The 20,005-nt window shown below is 39.7% G+C and overlaps 1 protein-coding gene across 5 annotated transcripts in view; it reads left to right on the top strand.

Moving 5' to 3' along the window:
• NEK10 (NIMA related kinase 10) overlaps positions 1–20,005 on the top strand; it is a 252,892-nt gene that overhangs the window by 109,328 nt on the left and 123,559 nt on the right. For all 5 annotated transcript variants that reach the window (XM_068981984.1, XM_068981980.1, XM_068981981.1 and 2 more), the window contains one exon: positions 401–476. In XM_068981984.1, the coding sequence (XP_068838085.1) occupies positions 401–476 (76 nt within the window). The remainder of the gene's footprint in view (positions 1–400; positions 477–20,005) is intronic.

Raw genomic sequence — 20,005 nt, 5'->3', positions numbered from 1 at the left:
CTTTATTTGAAAATAATAAAGAATAATTTAAAAAGTAGAATCACAAGTTCAGTAAGTACTTTGTCATATCTTTCAGTCAGCAATAATTATTTTAATATTTTTAATGATATATAGCATAATGGCATAATGTATGTACACCATTAATGAAAGCTAGGAATGGTTTAGAGTATTGTACATGGGGCATTTTGACAGGGAAAGACAAGAAAAACTTTCTCTTGTGAATGGTTTAGAGTATTGTACATGGGGCATTTTGACAGGGAAAGACAAGAAAAACTTTCTCTTGTGAATTGTAATTTTTTTTTTGTTATTTTGTTTTCTGCAGAATGTTAAAAGCTAAGGAACAGTGCTAATTCTGGGAAATTATAATAAAATTGCTTCTTTTTTTTTTTTTTAATTGTAGCTGACTTTGGCCTGGCAAAGCAAAAACAAGAAAGCAGTAGACTTACATCTGTTGTAGGAACAATTCTGTATTCCTGGTAAGGACAATTATTTTATGGTTCTTAAACATCATTCTTAACTGGTTTGGGCTTTCATTTCTTTTTTTGGTGTGCAAAGGAAAGACATTTACTTCTAATAAGTTTTCTTCAATTATCCTGTTAATACACATGTGTAGAATTGTGCCATTACATATTTAAAATAACCAACTATCTTTCCTTTAGGGTAACTCTGCCCCTTAATTACTTGTAATTGAAATGATCCTCTAATCCATTTTGAGTTTATTTTTGTGTGTGGTGTTAGAAAGTGATCTAGTTTCATTCTTTTACAAGTGGTTGACCCGTTTTCCCAGCACCACTTGTTAAAGAGATTGTCTTTAGTCCATTGTATATTCTTGCCTCCTCTGTCGAAGATAAGGTGTCCATAGGTGTGTGGATTTATCTCTTGGCTTTCTATTTTGTTCCATTGATCTATATTTCTGTCTATGTGCCAGTACCATACTGTCTTGATGACTGTAGCTTTGTAGTAGAGCCTGAAGTCAGGCACGTTGATTCCTCCAGTTCCATTCTTCTTTCTCAAGATTGCTTTGGCTATTCGAGGTTTTTTGTATTTCCATACAAGTTGTGAAATTATTTGTTCTAGTTCTGTGAAAAATACCGCTGGTAGCTTGATAGGGATTGCATTGAATCTGTAGATTGCTTTGTGTAGTATACTCATTTTCACTATATTGATTCTTCCAATCCATGAACATGGTATATTTCTCCATCTGTTAGTGTCCTCTTTGATTTCTTTCATCAATGTTTTATAATTTTCTATATATAGGTCTTTAGTTTCTTTAGGTAAATATATTCCTAAGTATTTTATTCTTTTCATTGCAATGGTGAATGGAATTTTTTCCTTAATTTCTTTTTCTACTTTCTATTATTAGTGTATAGGAATGCAAGGGATTTCTGTGTGTAAGCCAGAAAGAAAAATACCAATACAGTATACTAATACATATATATGGAATTCAGAAAAATGGTAAGGATAACCCTGTATGTGAGACAGCAAAAGAGACACAGATGTATAGAATGGACTTTTGGACTCTGAGGGAGAGGGAGAGGGTGGGATGATTTGGGAGAATGGCGTTGAAACATGTATACTATCATGTAAGAAATGAATCGCCAGTCTATATTCGATACAGGATACAGGATGCTTGGGGCGGGTGCACGGGAATGATCCAGAGAGATGATATGGGGTGGGAGGTGGGAGGGGGGTTCAGGTTTGGGAACTCATGTACACCTATGGCGGATTCATGTCAATGTATGGCAAAACCAACACAGTATTGTAAAGTAAAATAAAGTAAAAATAAAAATGAAAAAAAAAAAATGAAATGATCCTCAGCACACAACAGTTGTACAAAACTTGTTGAATGAATCTGTGAATAAACTAGTAGACTTGGTTTGCAACATGACACTTGGAACATTTAATTGCCTCTCTTATATATATGATTCTTTTATTCTTTTTACATCTATAGATATTCAAAAGGTCAAGGAAAAAGTTTTTCAAGTCCTAATGCTTGTCCTAGCATCTGGCAAATAATAGGTTCAGAATAAATTTTATTATGTGAATGAATAAATGATGACATATATACTTAGACATATATCTACAAAGTTGGTTGCTTCTTGGGTAAATGCGTGTTATTTTGATGAATTGAGACTCTTAGATAGCATATGGAAAAGCAGAGATATTACTTTGCCAACAAAGGTTCATCAAATTAAGGCTATGGTTTTTCCAGTGGTCATGTATGGATGTGAGAATTGGACTGTGAAGAAAGCTGAGTGCCGAAGAATTGATGCTTTTGAATTGTGGTGTTGGAGAAGACTCTTGAGAGTCCCTTGGACTGCAAGGAGATCCAACCAGTCCATCCTAAAAGAGATCAATCCTGGGTGTTCATTGGAAGAACTGATTTTGAAGCTGAAACTCCAATACTTTGGCCACCTCATGCAGAGAGTTGACTCATTGGAAAAGACCCTGATGCTGGGAGAGATTGGGGGCAGGAGGAGAAGGGGATGAGAGAGAATGAGTTGGCTGGATGGCATCACCGACTTGATGGACATGAGTTTGAGTGAACTCCAGGAGTTGGTGATGGAGAGGGAGGCCTGGTGTGCTGTGATTCATGCGGTCACAAAATCAGCCATGACTGAGTGACTGAACTGAACTGAGCATGCTTTTAGCGTTCCTTTGTAATTCATTAATTATCATGAAATGAGAGTCTTCTTTTGCTGATCACATATCATTTGTCTGAATCTGTCAAACAGATATGGTAGTCTGTAGATGCAGCAGATTTCAGGGAAATATTCTGAAATCTCATAAATCTGGTCAAGCAATCAAGACACTTCCATCTTCCTTTTTTAATCTAGCCTATTGCACAACAGATCCCTGGAGATAGGGTTCAGAATAAATCTTCTCAAAGGAGGGTGGGAATTGGAAATAGTGCCCCTCCCGCCCCCCCCCTTTTTTTTTTACAAAGTCCTTTCATATGAGAATATGCCAAGTGGTATTTTTGAGGGATGAATTTTCATTTATTTGGCTAGTGTTATTGAAACTAGCTTCATGAGAAGATGCAGAGATTGGTGGACCAGTCTACGATTGTACCTTGAAAATTGAAGGTTTATCTGTGCACTTAATCTTTTAATAATAAGGATATGAGTCAACTATTACTTGTTGCTGGTAGAATAATTTTCTTTTGTTCTACTCTTTACTCTTTTTCAGAAATAATAAATCTTAATCACTAAAGTGTTAAGTAATCATATATTCCTGAACAGATTTGTTGATCAAAGTTACAGAACAAGTAAAATGCAAACTAAAAGTGAGCAGATTTATTGCCAAGACTGTTAATTAATAAGTTTAGAATTGCTGATATGATAATTCTGTGTGTATGTTGAGGTGGTGGTGGGGGGGAGCCAGGAGATCTGTACAGTATATAAGAAGAAATCTAAAACATGACCATTATTTTATCTTATTAGCCCAAAGATGGATTCACATTTCCTTTTAACTTTTAAATTAGCTATAGAGTTAGGAAAGCTGAACCTCCTAATATGGTTAAGCTATTGTTTTATTTAGGAATATCACAAATATATGACCAGAAAGCTCCTTTTCTTTTAAGTTGCTTTAAAATTTTTACTTCTACTCCCTTATCCCACTTTCTTCTTTCCTAGTTGTTAGAAATGCCCCTTGTTTGATAGGTTTTACAATAAGCTTAGTCTCACAAGCCATTTTTCTTAGTTTTTGATGTCTTCAAACTGAGCACAGGGTCAAAAGAACTCAGTTCTAAATTACATTTCATTACTTTCTTACTTCGGGTTTTTCCAAAAGACAAGGATCTAAGTGAAATAGTTTATTTAGCAGGTGGTCCCATGAAATATTAGGGGCTGGGGAGGGAATGAGACAGAGAAGAGAAAGCAGACAGTAAGGAAGTATTAATAATCAGATCTGTAGATTATGATCTGGGATATAGTACATGAGATGTTTCAGAGTGGTCCTATATGCCAAATTAAAGGTAGGATTTTTTTTTTCTTTTCCCAGCCACAAGTGGTTGAGGACTATTCCACTGACCTTTAGATACTCCTGGCATCCTGGAGTGGGGACTGGGAGGAAGCCCCCAGGTAGAGAGTCATGTGTGATGTTAAGGGTATGCACTGGAAATGTCAGTATAAACTCTTAAATTTTTATTGTTCCAAATTTAAGATGGTTCCTAATACATTTCATAAGTCCATCTACTTTTGAATTTTCTTATATCCTTCTCTTCGGATTTTCTCTGAGTTTGTGGATTGGATAAAAGTAAAACCAATATCTTTCACAGTCTCTGCCTTGATACTTGCACCTTCACACCTATTCCCCTTCACACTCTGTAGTTGTTGTTTTTGTTCAATTGCCAAGTCATATCTGATTCTTTGTGACCCCATGGACTGCAACACACCAGGCTTCTCTGTCCCTCACCATATCCTGGAGTCTTCACAAGCTCATGTCGATTGCATCAGTGATGCCATCCAACCATCTCATCCTGTCACCCTCTTCTCCTCCTGCCCTCAATATTTCCCAGAATCAGGGTCTTTTCCAGTGAGTCAGCTCTTTGCCTCAGGTGGCCAAAGTATTGGAGCTTCAGCTTTAGCATCAGTCCTTCCAATGAATTCAGTTCAGTTCAGTCTCTCTGACTCTTTGCAACCCCATGGACTGCAGCATACCAGGCCTCCTTGTCCATCACCAACTCCTGGAGTTTACTCAAACTCATGTCAATTGAGTCGGTGAAGCCATCCAACCATCTCATCCTCTGTCGTCCCCTTCTCCTCCTGCCTTCAATCTTTCCCAGAATCAGGGGCTTTTCCAGTCAGTTCTTCACATCAGGTGGCCAAAGTATTGGAGTTTCAGCTTCAACATCAGTCCTTCCAATGAACATTCAGGACTGATTTTCTTTAGGATGGACTGGTTGGATCTCCTCGCAGTCCATGGGACTCTCAAGAGTCTTCTGCAACACCACAGTTCAAAAGCATCAATTCTTCAGCACTCAGCTTTCTTTATAGTCCAACGCTCACATCCATACATGACTACTGGAAACACCATAGCCTTGACTAGATGGATCTTTGTTGGCAAAGAAATGTCTCTGCTTTTTACTATGCTTTTCTTCCAAGGAGCAAGCGTCTTTTAATTTCATGGCTTCAGTCACTATCCACAGTGATTTTGCTGCTGCTAAGTCGCTTCAGTCGTGTCCGACTCTGTGTGACCCCATAGACGGCAGCCCACCAGGCTCCCCTGTCCCTGAGATTCTCCAGGCAAGAACACTGGAGTGGGTTGCCATTTCCTTCTCCAGTTCATGAAAGTGAAAAGTGAAAGTGAGGTCGCTCAGCCGAGTCTGACTCTTAGTGACCCCATGGACTGCAGCCTACCAGGCTCCTCTGCCCATGGGATTTTCCAGGCAAGAGTACCAGAGTGGGGTGCCATTGCCTTCTCTGACAGTGATTTTGGAGCCCCCAAAATAAAGTCTGATGCAGGCAAATAATAGTCCCCATCTATTTGCCATGAAATGATGGGACCAGATGCCATGATCTTAGTTTTCTGAGTTTTAAGCCAACTTTTTAAATTTCCTCCTTTACTTTCATCAAGAGGCTCTTCAGTTCTTTGCTTTCGGCCATAAGGAATGTGTCATTTGCATATCTGAGGTTATTGGTATTTCTCCCAGCAGTCTTGATTCCAGCTTGTGCTTCATCCAGCCCAGCGTTTCTGATGATGTACTTTGCACAGAAGTTATATAAGCAGGGTGACAATATGCAGCCTTGACATACTCCTTTTCCTATTTGCAACTTGTCTGTTGTTCTATGTCCAGTTCTAACTGTTGCTTCCTGACCTGCATACAGATTTCTCAAGAGACAGGTCAGGTAGTCTGGTATTCCCATCTCTTGAAGACTTTTCTACAGTTTGTGGTGATCCAATGAGTAGTCAAGGTTGATTTCCTTTAAGATTAACTGGTTTGATGTCGTTGCTCTCCAAGGGACTCTCAGGAGTCTTCTCCAGCTCCACAGTTCAAAAGCATCAATTCTTCATTGCTCTGGCTTCTTTATGGTCCAGCTCTCACAACTGTATGTGACTACTGGGAAGACCATAGTTTTGATTTACAGACCTTTGCTGGTAAGGTGATGTCTTTGCTTTTTAACACACTGTCTATTTGTCTAGGCTTTCCTGCCAAGAAGCAGCCGTCTTCTAATTCCATGGCTGCAGTCACCATCTGCAGTGATTTTAGAGCCCAAGAAAAGGAAATCTGTCACTGCTTACACCTTCTCTCCTATTTTCCATCAAGTGATGGGACTGGATGCCGTGATCTTTGTTTTTTGAATATTTAGTTTTAAGCTGGCTTTTCACTCTCCTCCTTTACCCTCATCAAGAGGTTCTTTAGTTCCTCTTCACTTTCTGCCATTAGAGTGGTGTCATTTGCATATCTGAAGTTGTTGATAGCCTGTAATCTCTGTGTAATTTTTATAAACTCCTCTGAGCCAATTAATTTGACCTGGAATACCTCATTCAAGCTCCCCCTGAGTTTAGCAAGCTTGATTTTCTCACATCAGTTTGCTGTTTCTTTTTGCCTTTGTTTGCTCAGGTATTAACTTATTTAATAGAAGAAAGTTCTTTCTCAATGTTTACAAAAAGTGCCTCAGAGCATTCTTTATTCTGAATCTCAGCTGCTAGATAAGTGGTTGTGGGCACTGGATTGATTGCGATGGAACAGAAGTTTCATAAAACTTCTTTATCTGATTGGATTCATTATTAGGCAGGTCTTTACTACCTTTCCATGGAAAATACTCTCCAAATATAATCTTTGGTTCCCTTTTTTCTCTCTATGTTTTACTCCAATTCCAGAGTCTAAAACTGTGTAATTCCTTCAACTTCATTTTCAGAGCAGATTTTAGAGTTTGTAACTCTGAGAAACATTTTAGGCTACTTCATGTGTGTGTGCATGCTAAATGGCTTCAGTTGTGTCTGACTCTTTGCAACCTTATGGACTGTAGCCTGCCAGGATCCTCTGTCAATGGGATTCTCTAGGCAAGAATAAGGGAATGGATTGCCATGCCCTCCTCCAGGGGATCTTCCCAACTGAGGGATCAAACCTGTGTCTCTTCCATCTCCTACACTGGCAGGCAGGTTCTTTACTACCAGCACCACTGGCTAGTTCTTTGTAGAATATATATTTGGAATTTCTGGATAATAAACATTTATGATCTCATAAAAACAGATAACTTGGACTAATCTTGGAATGGGAATTCTTTGAGACTTTATTGCATAGTATAATCCCATTCATGTTATTACATTAGATAATTAAAAGCTGGCAAATTTTTCACTGGATGGATCAAAATAAACCCGTAGGAGAATCTGAACAAGTAGAGACACATTGAAACCTGCCTAGCTACTGACTGTTCTTCCCAAGGTCTTAAGGAATCACTGAGCTCTGAGACTCTTAACTGGCCTAAAATACTTTGGTCGGTTCCAGCTGCTCACAGTTCACAGTCCGAGTCCTCAGTCAGGCTGCAGTTGGACAGCCCTGCTCCCTGCCTTTGCCACAGCATCCTGCTGTCCCTCCAGCCAGACTGCACTGCTCTTAGCTGCACCCTGTGTGTTGCCTGTGACCACAGGGCTTTCACATGTGCTGCTCCCTCTTCCTGGGATACTGCTTTTCCCATTTGTCAGATGGTAAGGTGATGGCACCCCGCTCCAGTACTCTTGCCTGGAAAATCCCATGGATGGAGGAGCCTGGTAGGCTGCAGTCCATGGGGTCACTAAGAGTTGGACACGACTGAGTGACTTCACTTTCACTTTTCACTTTCATGCATTGGAGAAGGAAATGGCAACCCGCTCCAGTGTTCTTGCCTGGAGAATCCCAGGAATGGGGGAGCCTGGTGGGCTGCCATCTCTGGGGTCGCACAGAGTCGGAGATGACTGAAGTGACTTAGCAGCAGCAGCAGCAAGCTCTTCTTACCCTTTGCCTCTCAGCCAGAACACACCTCCTCAGGCAAACTCCCCAAAACAGGACAGGATGCCCTGGGCCTACACACACCATGCACTCATCCTTCACAAGGTGAACTTTTATATTTATTTTGTCATAGGTCACCATCCCCAGCACTGAGCCCAGAGTGTGGTTTATAGGATCACAAGAAACATATACTATATGAGTGATCCACTACTTGTATGATTATGACCATAATGGAGATAACCTGAAATAATGGAGATATCATTATTGTTACTCAGTCTCTCAGTTGTGTCTGAGTCTTTGCAACCCATTGGACTGCAACACGCCAGGCTTCCCTGTCCTTCAGTATCTCCCAGAGTTTGTTCAGACTCATGTCCATTGAATTGATGATGCAATGCAACCATCTCATCCTCTGTCACCCTCTTCTCCTGATCTCAATCTTTCCTAGCATCAAGGTCTTTTCCAGTGAGTTGGCTCTTCACATCAGGTGGCCAAAGTATTGGAGCTTCAGCTTCAGCATCAGTCCTTCCAATGAATATTCAGGGGTGATTTCCTTTAGGATTGACTGGTTGGATATCCTTGCAGTCCAAGGGACTCTCAAGAGTCTTCTCCAACACCACAGTTCAAAAGTATCAATTCTTCAGTGCTCAGCCTTCCTTATGGTCCAACTCTCACATCCATACATGACTACTGGAAAAACCATAGCTTTGATTATATGAACCTTTGTCAGCAAAATGATGTCTCACCTTTTTAATATGCTGCCTAGGTTTGTAATAGATTTTCCCCAAGATGCAATTGGATTGGTCAAAAAGTTTGTTTGGATTTTTCCATGGGCTCTTATGAAAAACCCGAATGAACTTTTTTGATTAACCCAATATAATAAAGGAAATTTCTCCCTCCCACTGTAACAAACCACCCCACCCTGATTCTCTCCCGCTTAGCTGTACTTTAGATTTCCAAAGTTTGCCTGCCTACCTGGTAGAGCAACTGCTCACTGGCTTTCTTCCTTCTGCTCTCTGTTAAATGTCCTTTCTATAGAGAGGTTATCCTGATCACCCACCCCAAGTGGCAGCCTTTTTGAGACTCTATCCCTTTATCTATTCATAGCAATTGGCTCTCTCTGTCGTTATGTTGTATTTTAATTAGTGTCTTTTAACGTATTTTAATCATGTGTCTCCCACTGAAACACAAACTCCCCAACAGTAAAGCTTTTGGCTGTTTTGTTCACCACTGTTCCACTGCTCCTCTAGGAGCAGACTGACAGAATCCTAATAAATATTCTGAATTAATAATAATAGTTATTATTATCAATAATTATTAAATCATTCTGACTTTGTATTTAAATATTTTTGAAACTTTATGGAAGAGTAATTGGGAAAATTTAACAAATATATTTGTATATGTTTAAAGTATATAAGAGGATTTGATATACATTTGTGAAATGATTATCAAGATCAGTATAGTTAACAAATTCATCACCTCACATAATTAACAGTTTGTTGTTCTAAGAATGCTAATATCTACTCTCTAGGACTTTGAAGTACACAATAGCATATTATTAACTGCAGTCACTATTACATGCTCAGAATTTACTCTTCTCATAACTGAAAATTTGTTCCCTTTGACTTGTATCATCCTTTCCCCCTGCTCCCCTTACCCCTGCCCAACCAATGGCAACCACATTCTACTCTCTAATTCTACAGAATCAGCTTCTTTTTAAATTTCTCTGGCTTATTTCAACTAGAGTAATGCCTTTCTGGTTCATCTATGTCATTGTAAATGAGATTTCCTTCCTTTTAATGGTTGAATATATTCTATTGTGTATGTATACACACACACACTCACCACATTCTGTGTTTAATGTGATTAAAAATCCAGGTGCATTTTTATCAAGCTCTAAAGCACTAACAGTTTTTTAATTGAAGTATAGTTGATTTCCAATATTATGTTACCTTCAGGTGTATAGCAATATGATTCATATTTTTGCAGACTATAATCCATTAAACATTATTACAGAACCATTGGTATAATTCCTTGTGTTACATAGTATATCCTTGTTGCTTATCTATTTTATATATAGTAGTGTGTATCTGTTAATCTGATACTTCATATTTCTCACTCCTCACTTCCTCTCCCCCTTGGTAACTCTAAGTTTGTTTTGTGTGTCTGTTGCATCTGTTTCTGTTTCACATATACATTAGTTTGTATTATTGTTTAGATTCCACATATAGGTGATGTTATACAGTACATGTCTTTATCTGTCTGGGTTATCTCACTGATTATAATAATCTCTAGGTTCATGCATGTTGCTGTAAACATCAGAACTGTATTCTTTTTAAGTGGCTGAGTAGAAGTCCATTGTGTGTGTGTGTCTGTGTGTGTGTGTATATATATATATATGCACACACATATATGTATATATGTATATACACATATATGTATATATGTGTGTATATACACATATGTGTGTATATATGACATCTTTTTATTTTAAAATTTTGTATATTATGTGTATATATGAATATACACATATATGTATATATATCACATATACATTTATGTATACATGTATATACATATATGTATATGCACATATATGTGTATATATGTATATACACATATATGTATATATATCACATCTTTTTTATTTTAAAAACTTTATTGATAATATTGGTTTATAATATTAACATAAATATCATGTGTAAAATGTTATATTTCTTCTTTGGTATATGGTATAATGGGCTCACCACCAAAAGTTTAGTATCTGTCACCATACAACTGAACCTCTTTATCCATTTCACACTCACCTCCAACATATTCCATTTGGTAATAACTACTCTGTTCTGCTGGATCATGGAAAAAGCAAAAGAGTTCCAGAAAAACATCTATTTCTGCTTTATTGACTATGCCAAAGCCTTTGACTGTGTGGATCACAATAAACTGTGGAAAATTCTGAAAGAGATGGGAATACCAGACCACCTGACCTGCCTCTTGAGAAATCTGTATGCAGGTCAGAAAGCAACAGTTAGAACTGGACATGGAACAACAGACTGGTTCCAAATAGGAAAAGGAGTCCGTCAAGGCTGTATATTGTCACCCTGCTTATTTAACTTATATGCAGAATGCATCATGAGAAATACTGGGCTGGATGAAGCACAAACTGGAATCAAGATTGCCAGGGGAAATATCAATAATCACAGATATGCAGATGATACCACCCTATGGCAGAAAGTGAAGAGGAACTAAAAAGCCTCTTGATGAAAGTGAAAGAGGAGAGTGAAAAAGTTGGCTAAAAGCTCAACATTCAGAAAATGAAGATCATGGGATCTGGTCCCATCAGTTCAGTTCAGTTCAGTTCAGTCGCTCAGTCGTGTCAGACTCTTTGTGACCCCATGAATCACAGCACGCCATGCCTCCTTGTCCATCACCATCTCCCAGAGTTCATTCAAGCTAACGTCCATCGAGTCGGTGATGCCATCCAGCTATCTCATCCTTGATCGTCCCCTTTTCCTCCTGCCCCCAATCCCTCCCAGCATCAGAGTCTTTCCCAAAGAGTCAACTCTTCACATGAGGTGGCCAAAGTACTGGAGTTTCAGCTTTAGCATCATTCCTTCCAAAGAACACCCAGGGCTGATCTCCTTTAGAATGGACTGGTTGGATCTCCTTGCAGTCCAAGGGACTCTCAAGAGTCTTCTCTAACACCACAGTTAAAAAGCATCAATTCTTTGGCATTCAACTTTATTCACAGTCCAAATCTAACATCCATATATGACCAGTGGGAAAACCATAGCCTTAACTAGACAGTCCTTTGTTGGAAAAGTAAAGTCTCTGCTTTTCAATATGCTATCTAGGTTGGTCATAACTTTTCTTCCAAGGAGTAAACGTCTTTTAATTTCATGGCTGCAATCACCATCTGCAGTGATTTTGTAGCCCCAAAAGATAAAGTCTGACACTGTTTCCACTATTTCCCCATCTATTTCCCATGAAGTGATGGGACAAGATGCCATGATCTTCGTTTTCTGAATGTTGAGCTTTAAGCCAACTTTTTCACTCTCCTATTTCACTTTCATCAAGAAGCTTTTTAGTTCCTCTTCACTTTCTGCCTTAACGTTGGTGTCATCTGCATATCTGAGGTTATTGGTATTTCTCCCAGCAATCTTGATTCCAGCTTGTGCTTCTTCCAGCCCAGCATTTCTCATGATGTACTCTGCATAGAAGTTAAATCAGCAGGGGGACAATATACAGCCTTGACATACTCCTTTTCCTATTGGACCCAGTGTGTTGTTTCATGTCCAATTCTAACTGTTGCTTCCTGACCTATATACAGATTCTCAAGAGGCAGGTCAGGTGGTCTGGTATTCCCATCTCTTTCAGAATTTTCCACAGTTTATTGTGATCCACACAGTCAAAGGCTTTGGCATAGTCAATAAAGCAGAAATAGATGTTTCTCTGGAACTCTCTTGCTTTTTCGATGATCCAACAGATGTTGACAATTTGATCTCTGATTCCTCTGCCTTTTCTATTGAGGTTTTTTGTATTTTCATACAAATTGTGAAATTATTTGTTCTAGCTCTGTGAAAAATACCGTTGGTAGCTTGATAAGGGATTGCATTGAATCTATAGATTGCTTTTGGTAGTATACTCATTTGCACTATATTGATTCTTGCGATCCATGAACATGGTATATTTCTCCATCTATTTCTGTCCTCTTTGATTTCTTTCACCAGTGTTTTATAATTTTCTATGTATAGATCTTTATTTTCTTTAGGTAGATATATTCCTCAGTATTTTATTCTTTTCGTTGCAATGGTGAATGGAATTGTTTCCTTAATTTCTCTTTCTATTTTCTCATTATTAGTGTATAGGAATGCAAGGGATTTCTGTGTCTTGATTTTATATCCTGTAAGTTTAGAAACACAAGCTGGAATCAAGATTGCCGGGAGAAATAACAATAACCTCAGATATGCAGATGACACCACCCTTATGGCAGAAAGTGAAAAGGAGCTGGTAAACCTGTTGATGAAAGTGAAAGAGAAGAGTGAAAAAGTTGGCTTAAAACTCAACTTTCAGAAAATGAAGATCATGGCATCTGGTCCCATCACTTCATGGGAAATAGATGGGGAAACAGTGGAAACAGTGTCAGACTTTATTTTTTGGGGCTCCAAAATCACTGCAGATGGTTACTGCAGCCATGAAATTAGAAGATGCTTACTCCTTGGAAGAAAAGTTATGACCAACCTAGATAGCATATTCAAAAGCAGAGACATAACTTTGCCAACTAAGGTCCGTCTAGTCAAGGCTATGATTTTTCCAGTAGTCAGGTATGGATGTGAGAGTTGGACTGTGAAGAAGGATGAGTGCCGAAGAACTGATGCTTTTGAACTGTGGTGTTGGAGAAGACTGTTGAGAGTCCCTTGGACTGCAAGGAGATCCAACCAGTCCCTTCTGAAGGAGATCAGCCCTGTGATTTCTTTGGAAAGAAAGATGCTAAAGCTGAAACCCCAGTACTCTGGCCACCTCATGTGAAGAGTTGACTCATTGGAAAAGACTCTGATGCTGGGAGGGATTGGGGGCAGGAGAAGGGGACGACCCAGGATGAAATGGCTGGATGGCATCACGGACTCAATTGACGTGAGTCTGAGTGAACTCTGGGAGTTGGTGATGGACAGGGAGGCCTGGTTTGCTGCGATTCATGGGGTCGCAAAGAGTCGGCATGACTGAGTGACTGAACTGAACTGAACTGAACTGAGGACCCTCCTAGGACATATGTGTGCACAACTTTTTGCTAAAATGGATCCCACCACAGAGGATGTGGGCACATGTCCACATTATTATGGGATGGAGCCTCTCCCTTTTTGACGTCCAAGGAGCTTTCCTGCACATGTGCAGAGAGAGAGGTCTTTGACCTCAGGAGTGGTCATCTTATATCTTTACTTCAGCAGAGCTCAGCTCCTGCCACTAACTTTGTCCTTGCAGTGTCTGGGTGAGAACAAAGCTTCAGTTTTACTCCACTTGACAAACACCAACTGTCCAGCCTGAGGGCCCATCTATCTCCAACCGCAGTAACTAAAACCCTGCATTGTTCATGGGTCGACTGTATAGGTAACATAGGAGAGGAAATAGCCCATAATTTTAGGATTCTGTTAATAATAAAATTAATTGGTGGTACAATGGATGGATATACTTGATAGCAGTGATTTGTTTTTTGCTTCAAATATTTTTATTTTTAATTTATTATATATCTTTTCTTCTAAAACTAAAAACCCTATCATGTTACTGTTACAAATACTTGTTTTCAAGACAATCTTTTATTTCTCCTTAGGCTGTTTGAGCTTTTGGCAACTTATGAGATTTTTCTTGTTTTTAATGACTTTGGAAATTTAGAGAATTACTGGTTAGGATTTCCTCAATTGGGATTTGAGTGGTATTTTTTAAATGATTAGACTGGAGTGTGTTTGGGGAGGAAGATCACAGGGGTAAACTGCCATGCTCTTATCTTATCATCGGTACATACTATCAATATGACTTCACACTGTTAATGTTAATCTTGACACCTGGCTGGAGATGGTGCTTATCAGGTCTCTCCACTGTAAAGTTACTCTTTTTTTCTTGGTCTCTTTCTATAATATATTTATTGAAAAAAAGTCACTACAAGCACCCTAGACTTAAGGAATGGGGAGTTATATGTCATCACTTTAAAGTGGAGTGGACACATAAATTATTTGTCATTTTCAAGAGATTTGTCTGTTGATTCCCATTTATTTATTATGTTTTTTTAAAAAGTTATATCAGTATGGACTCAGATAATTATTTTATACCTTGAGTTATAATCTAATAAAACTTTCTGGCTGAATTGTGCCCCCCTCCCAAATTCATACATTAAAACCCTAAACCCCAATGTGATGGTATTTGGAGCTTATCATTTTGGGGAAGTTAAGTAGATTTAGATGAGGTCATGAAGGTAGGGGGCATCATGATGAGATTGGTGGTCTTGTAGGAAGAGACATCAGAGACTCTGCTCCATTTCTCTCTTTCTCTGCCATGTGAGGATACAGCAACCATCTGCATGCCAGGAAGAGGATCCTCACTGTGGAACAGGATTAGCCAACATCTTGCTCTTAGGTTTTCCAGCTTCCTTAATTGTAAGAAATAAATTCCTGTTTGTTTCTGTTCAAGGCACCCAGTTTATAGAATTTTATTATGGCAGCCCAAGCTGATTAATACACTGCTTTGTTTTGTTCAAACTTTTCTACATTTGGACATAGGGAGCTGGTTGACTTGTCTTTTGTATTCCTCTGACACACCCAATCACTGTGCTTTTTATTTTTTCTAGAACAACCTTTTGGAACTATAAGATGTTCCAGGTTCATTTAGTGTATTTCTTGCCCCAGTACTATTATCAGTCATTTTTCCAGTGGTCCTGTGCTGGGGTCCAGCCCCCACAGGATCCAGGGAAACCCGAAGGAGAAACGGCGTCAGCAATTATTTAGAGAGAGATAAGGAAAGAATGTTGAAGATAAGAAAATAGAGGAGAGAAAGAGGCTGATATTCCTTGGTTTACATAGAAAGCCAATAAAACTCTGAGACAAGAAGTTTGCCCTGTTCACAGAGGCCACAGGTGCCCTCCCAGTCTCCGGAGGAAGTGAAGACGCAGAACATCTTCCCGTTTAGGTCTTAGAAACCCAGGCAGATAAGTGAACGCAGGGAGCCTCTATGCTCCAAGGGATCAGCCTGAAAAAGAGAGGGAGAGGGAGAGAGAGAGAGAATGATTGACACGGGGAGACCAAGCTGCTTCAGTGAGCGAGGCCCATTTACTTTAATTCAAAAGGGTTTTTTATACCTTTACTTGTACATAGAGGGAAATGAAAGATGGCAAGGTCATACAGAATCAGCCCAAACATTCCAGCAGTTTTGCCCTTATCAAAACCAGGATTTTTTTTTTTTTGCAAACCTTTCCCACAAATGATGTTGTGTACATTATCTTCTGGCCTTGGAGGCCTATGAACATTTTATGATCTTCTTTTGATAAAGGCTGCTCAACCAGAAAACTTATTTTCCCTCCAAGTGTCTTTTCTTTATATTTCTAATCTATGTCAGCCTCAGGAAATGCTAAACAGGGTTACATTTTTCCCAAGAACCTATTAACTCAAAGGTCTGATGTGGTTAATTTCAAGGCTATACTTGTTTTTCTTACATTCCCATCACTTCATGGGAAATAGATAGGGAAACCGTGGAAACAGTGTCAGACTTTATTTTTCTTTTGGCTCCAAAATCACTGCAGATGGTGACTGCAGCCATGAAATTAAAAGATGCTTACTCCTTTGAAGAAAAGTTATGGCCAACCTAGATAGCATATTCAAAAGCAGAGACATTACTTTGCCAACAAAGGTCCATCTAGTCAAGACTATGGTTTTTCCAGTAGTCATGTATGGATGTGAGAGTTGGACTGTGAAGAAGGCTGAGTGCTGAAGAATTGATGCTTTTGAACTGTGGTGTTGGAGAAGATTCTTGAGTCCCTTGGACTGCAAGGAGATCCAGCCAGTCCATTCTGAAGATCAGCCGTGGGATTTCTTTGGAAGGAATGATGCTAAAGCTGAAACTCCAGTACTTTGGCCACCTCATGTGAAGAGTTGACTCATTGGAAAAGACTCTGATGCTGGGAGGGATTGGGGGCAGGAGAAGAAGGGGACGACAGAGGATGAGATGGATGGATGGCATAATTGACTTGATGGATGCGAGTCTGGGTGAACTCTGGGAGTTGGTGATGGACAGGGATGTCTGGCGTGCTGTGATTCATGGGATCGCAAAGAGTCGGACATGACTGAGCGACTGAACTGAACTGATCTGAACTGAACTATGTTAACTAATGCATTCCCAGTTGCACAGTGGGTAAGACATATGGGAACTTAGCAAAAGCATAGGCCCAATAATGAAATCCTTCACCAGCACTACTCTAATAACTTTTCACTCTTTGAAAGGCTCCATGTTTTAGGCTTTCCATGCCTCTCACAGTTGGGAGGCTGTAAATAATCATATGCATAGCTGCAAGAGTCTGGATAGACCTGCCAAGCAAGCTAAAATGCTAACAGAGGGGGTTTGATTCGAATTATTCCTCTCATGTCCAGGAGATTTATTAGCTATAGCCCTATGTTGATTTTCTCCAGAGAAAGGTGGTCTGGATAGCCCACTGTTAATGTCAGAGGAGTTGATGAAAGTCATGAAATAGTAAAACAGACCGATTCTGGCTTTGGGGCAGATGCTCGAGAAAGCCTAGGGAGCCCCTTGTGTCCTGAAGCCTTGCTTACAGTTCTCTTCCACATGACCCTGTCATGGGTGGGATCTCCCATGGTGGCTCCCGGCAGTCCTGATTCTTGGGAGAATGGTATTAAAAACCAAGATCTGGTGCTAAGTGTGCTCATTGCTACTGGGAGGTCATCAGTTTATAGACTGTTTTTACCTGATGGAACAAGGAGGTATATGTGCATAGAAACCTGTGCATGTTCACATAACTATAAATATTTCTATGTGTAACCATCTGTATCAATACTAAGCTAAAAATTAGTTTATAGTGTTGTCTCCAACTCTGATCTGTCACTCTCTTGAACAGTACCTGACTCCTTCCCTTCTTTGTCTGTAACCTTCCTTCCATTCCAATAGTGAGAAATCTTGCTTTTGCCATCTGCCACTCATTGACTTAATTGTTCAGTTCTGGTATACGTGTACAGCAATATTGGAACTGTTCATCTTTCAGTTCAGTCAGTTCAGCTCAGTCACTCAGTTGTGTCCGACTCTTTGCAACCCCATGAATTGCAGCACGCCAGGCCTCTCTGTCCATCACCAACTCCCGGAGTTCACTCAAATTCACGTCCATCGAGTCGGTGATCCATCCAGACATCTCATCCTCTGTCGTCCCCTTCTCCTGCTGCCACCAAACCCTCCCAGCATTAGAGTCTTTTCCAATGAGTCAACTCTTTGCATGAGGTGGCCAAAGTATTGGAGTTTCAGCTTTAGCATCAGTCCTTCCAAAGAACACCCAGAACTGATCTCCTTTAGGATGGACTGGTTGAATCTCCTTGCAGTCCAAGAGACTCTCAAGAGTCTTTTCCAACACCACAGTTCAAAAGCATCAATTCTTCGGTGCTCAGCTTTCTTCATAGTCCAACTCTCACATCCATGCATGACTACTGGAAGAACCATAGCCTTGACTAGATGGACCTTTGTTGGCAAAGTAATGTCTCTGTTTTTCAATATGCTATCTAGGTTGGTCATAACTTTCCTTCCAAGGAGTAAGCGCCTTTTAATTTCATGGCTGCAATCACCATCTGCAGTGATTTTGGAGCCCCCAAAAATAAAGTCTTACACTGTTTCCACTGTTTCCCCATCTATTTCCCATAAAGTGATGGGACCAATTGTCATGATCTTTTTTTTCTGAATGTTGAGCTTTAAGCCAACTTTTTCACTCTCCTCTTTCACTTTCATCAAGGGGCTTTTAAGTTCCTCTTCACTTTCTGCCTAAAGGGTGGTGTCATCTGCATATCTGAGGTTATTGGTATTTCTCCCAGCAATCTTGATTCCAGCTTGTGCTTCTTCCAGCCCAGTGTTTCTCATGATGTACTCTGCATATAAGTTAAATCAGCAGGGTGACAATATACAGCCTTGATGTACTCCTTTTCCTATTTGGAACCAGTCTGTTTTTCCATGTCCAGTTCTAACTTTTGCTTCCTGACCTGCATATAGGTTTCTCAAGAGGCAGGTGGTCTGGTATTCCTATCTTTTTCAGAATTTTCCACAGGTTATTATGATCCACACAGCCAAAGCCTTTGGCATAGTCAATAAAGCAGAAATATATGTATTTCTGGAACTCTCTTGCTTTTTTGATGATCCAGCAAAAGTTGGCAATTTGATCTCTGGTTTCTCTGCCTTTTCTAAAACCAGCTTGAACATCTGGACGTTCATGGTTCATGTATTGCTGAAGCCTGACTTGGAGAATTTTGAGCATTACTTTCCAGCGTATGAGATGAATGCAATTGTGCGGTAGTCTGAGCATTCTTTGGCATTTCCTTTCTTTGGGGTTGGAATGAAAACTGACCTTTTCCAGTCCTGTGGCCACTGCTGAGTTTTCCAAATTTGCTGGCATATTGAGTGCAGCACTTTCACAGCATCATCTTTCAGGATTTGAAATACCTCCACTGGAATTCCATCACCTCCACTAGCTTTGTTCGTAGTGATGCTTTCTAAGGCCCACTTGACTTCACATTTCAGGATGTCTGGCTCTAGGTGAGTGATCAGACCATCATGATTATTTTGGTTATGAAGATCTTTTTTGTACAGTTTTTCTGTGTATTCTTGCCACCTCTTCTTAATATCTTCTGCTTCTGTTAGGTCCAGACCATTTCTGTCGTTTATCGAGCCCATCTTTGCATGAAATGTTCCCTTGGTAGCTCTAATTTCCTTGAAGAGATCTCTAGTCTTTCCCATTCTGTTATTTTCCTCTATTTCTTTGCATTGATCTCTGAGGAAGGCTTTCTTATCTCTTCTTGCTATTCTTTGAAACTCTGCATTCAGATGCTTATATCTTTCCTTTTCTCCTTTGCTTTTTGCTTCTCTTCTTTTCACAGCTATTTGTAAGGCCTCCCCAGACAGCCATTTTGCTTTTTTGCATTTCTTTTCCATGGGGATGGTCTTGATCCCTGTCTCCTGTACAATGTCATGAACCTCCGTCCATAGTTCAGCAGGCACTCTATGTATCAGATCTAGTCTCTTAAATCTATTTCTCACTCCCATTGTAAAATAATAAGGGATTTGATTTATTTTATACTTGAATGGTCTGGTGGTTTTCCCTACTTTCTTCAATTTAAGCCTGAATTTGGCAATAAGGAGTTCATGATCTGAGTCACAGTTAGGTCCCGGTCTTGTTTTTGCTGACTGTATAGAGCTTCTCTGTCTTTGGCTGCAAAGAATATAATCAATCTAATTTTGGTGTTGACCATCTGGTGATGTCCATGTGTAGAGTCTTCTCTTGTGTTGTTGGAAGTGGGTATTTGCTATGACCATTGCGTTCTCTTGGCAAAACTC

This window comes from Capricornis sumatraensis, chromosome 10 (assembly GCF_032405125.1).
Source record: "Capricornis sumatraensis isolate serow.1 chromosome 10, serow.2, whole genome shotgun sequence".
In the NCBI taxonomy this organism is placed as follows: Eukaryota; Metazoa; Chordata; class Mammalia; order Artiodactyla; family Bovidae; genus Capricornis; species Capricornis sumatraensis.
Note: the sequence above shows the minus strand (reverse complement) of the source record. Positions and strands in the feature narration are given on the sequence as shown.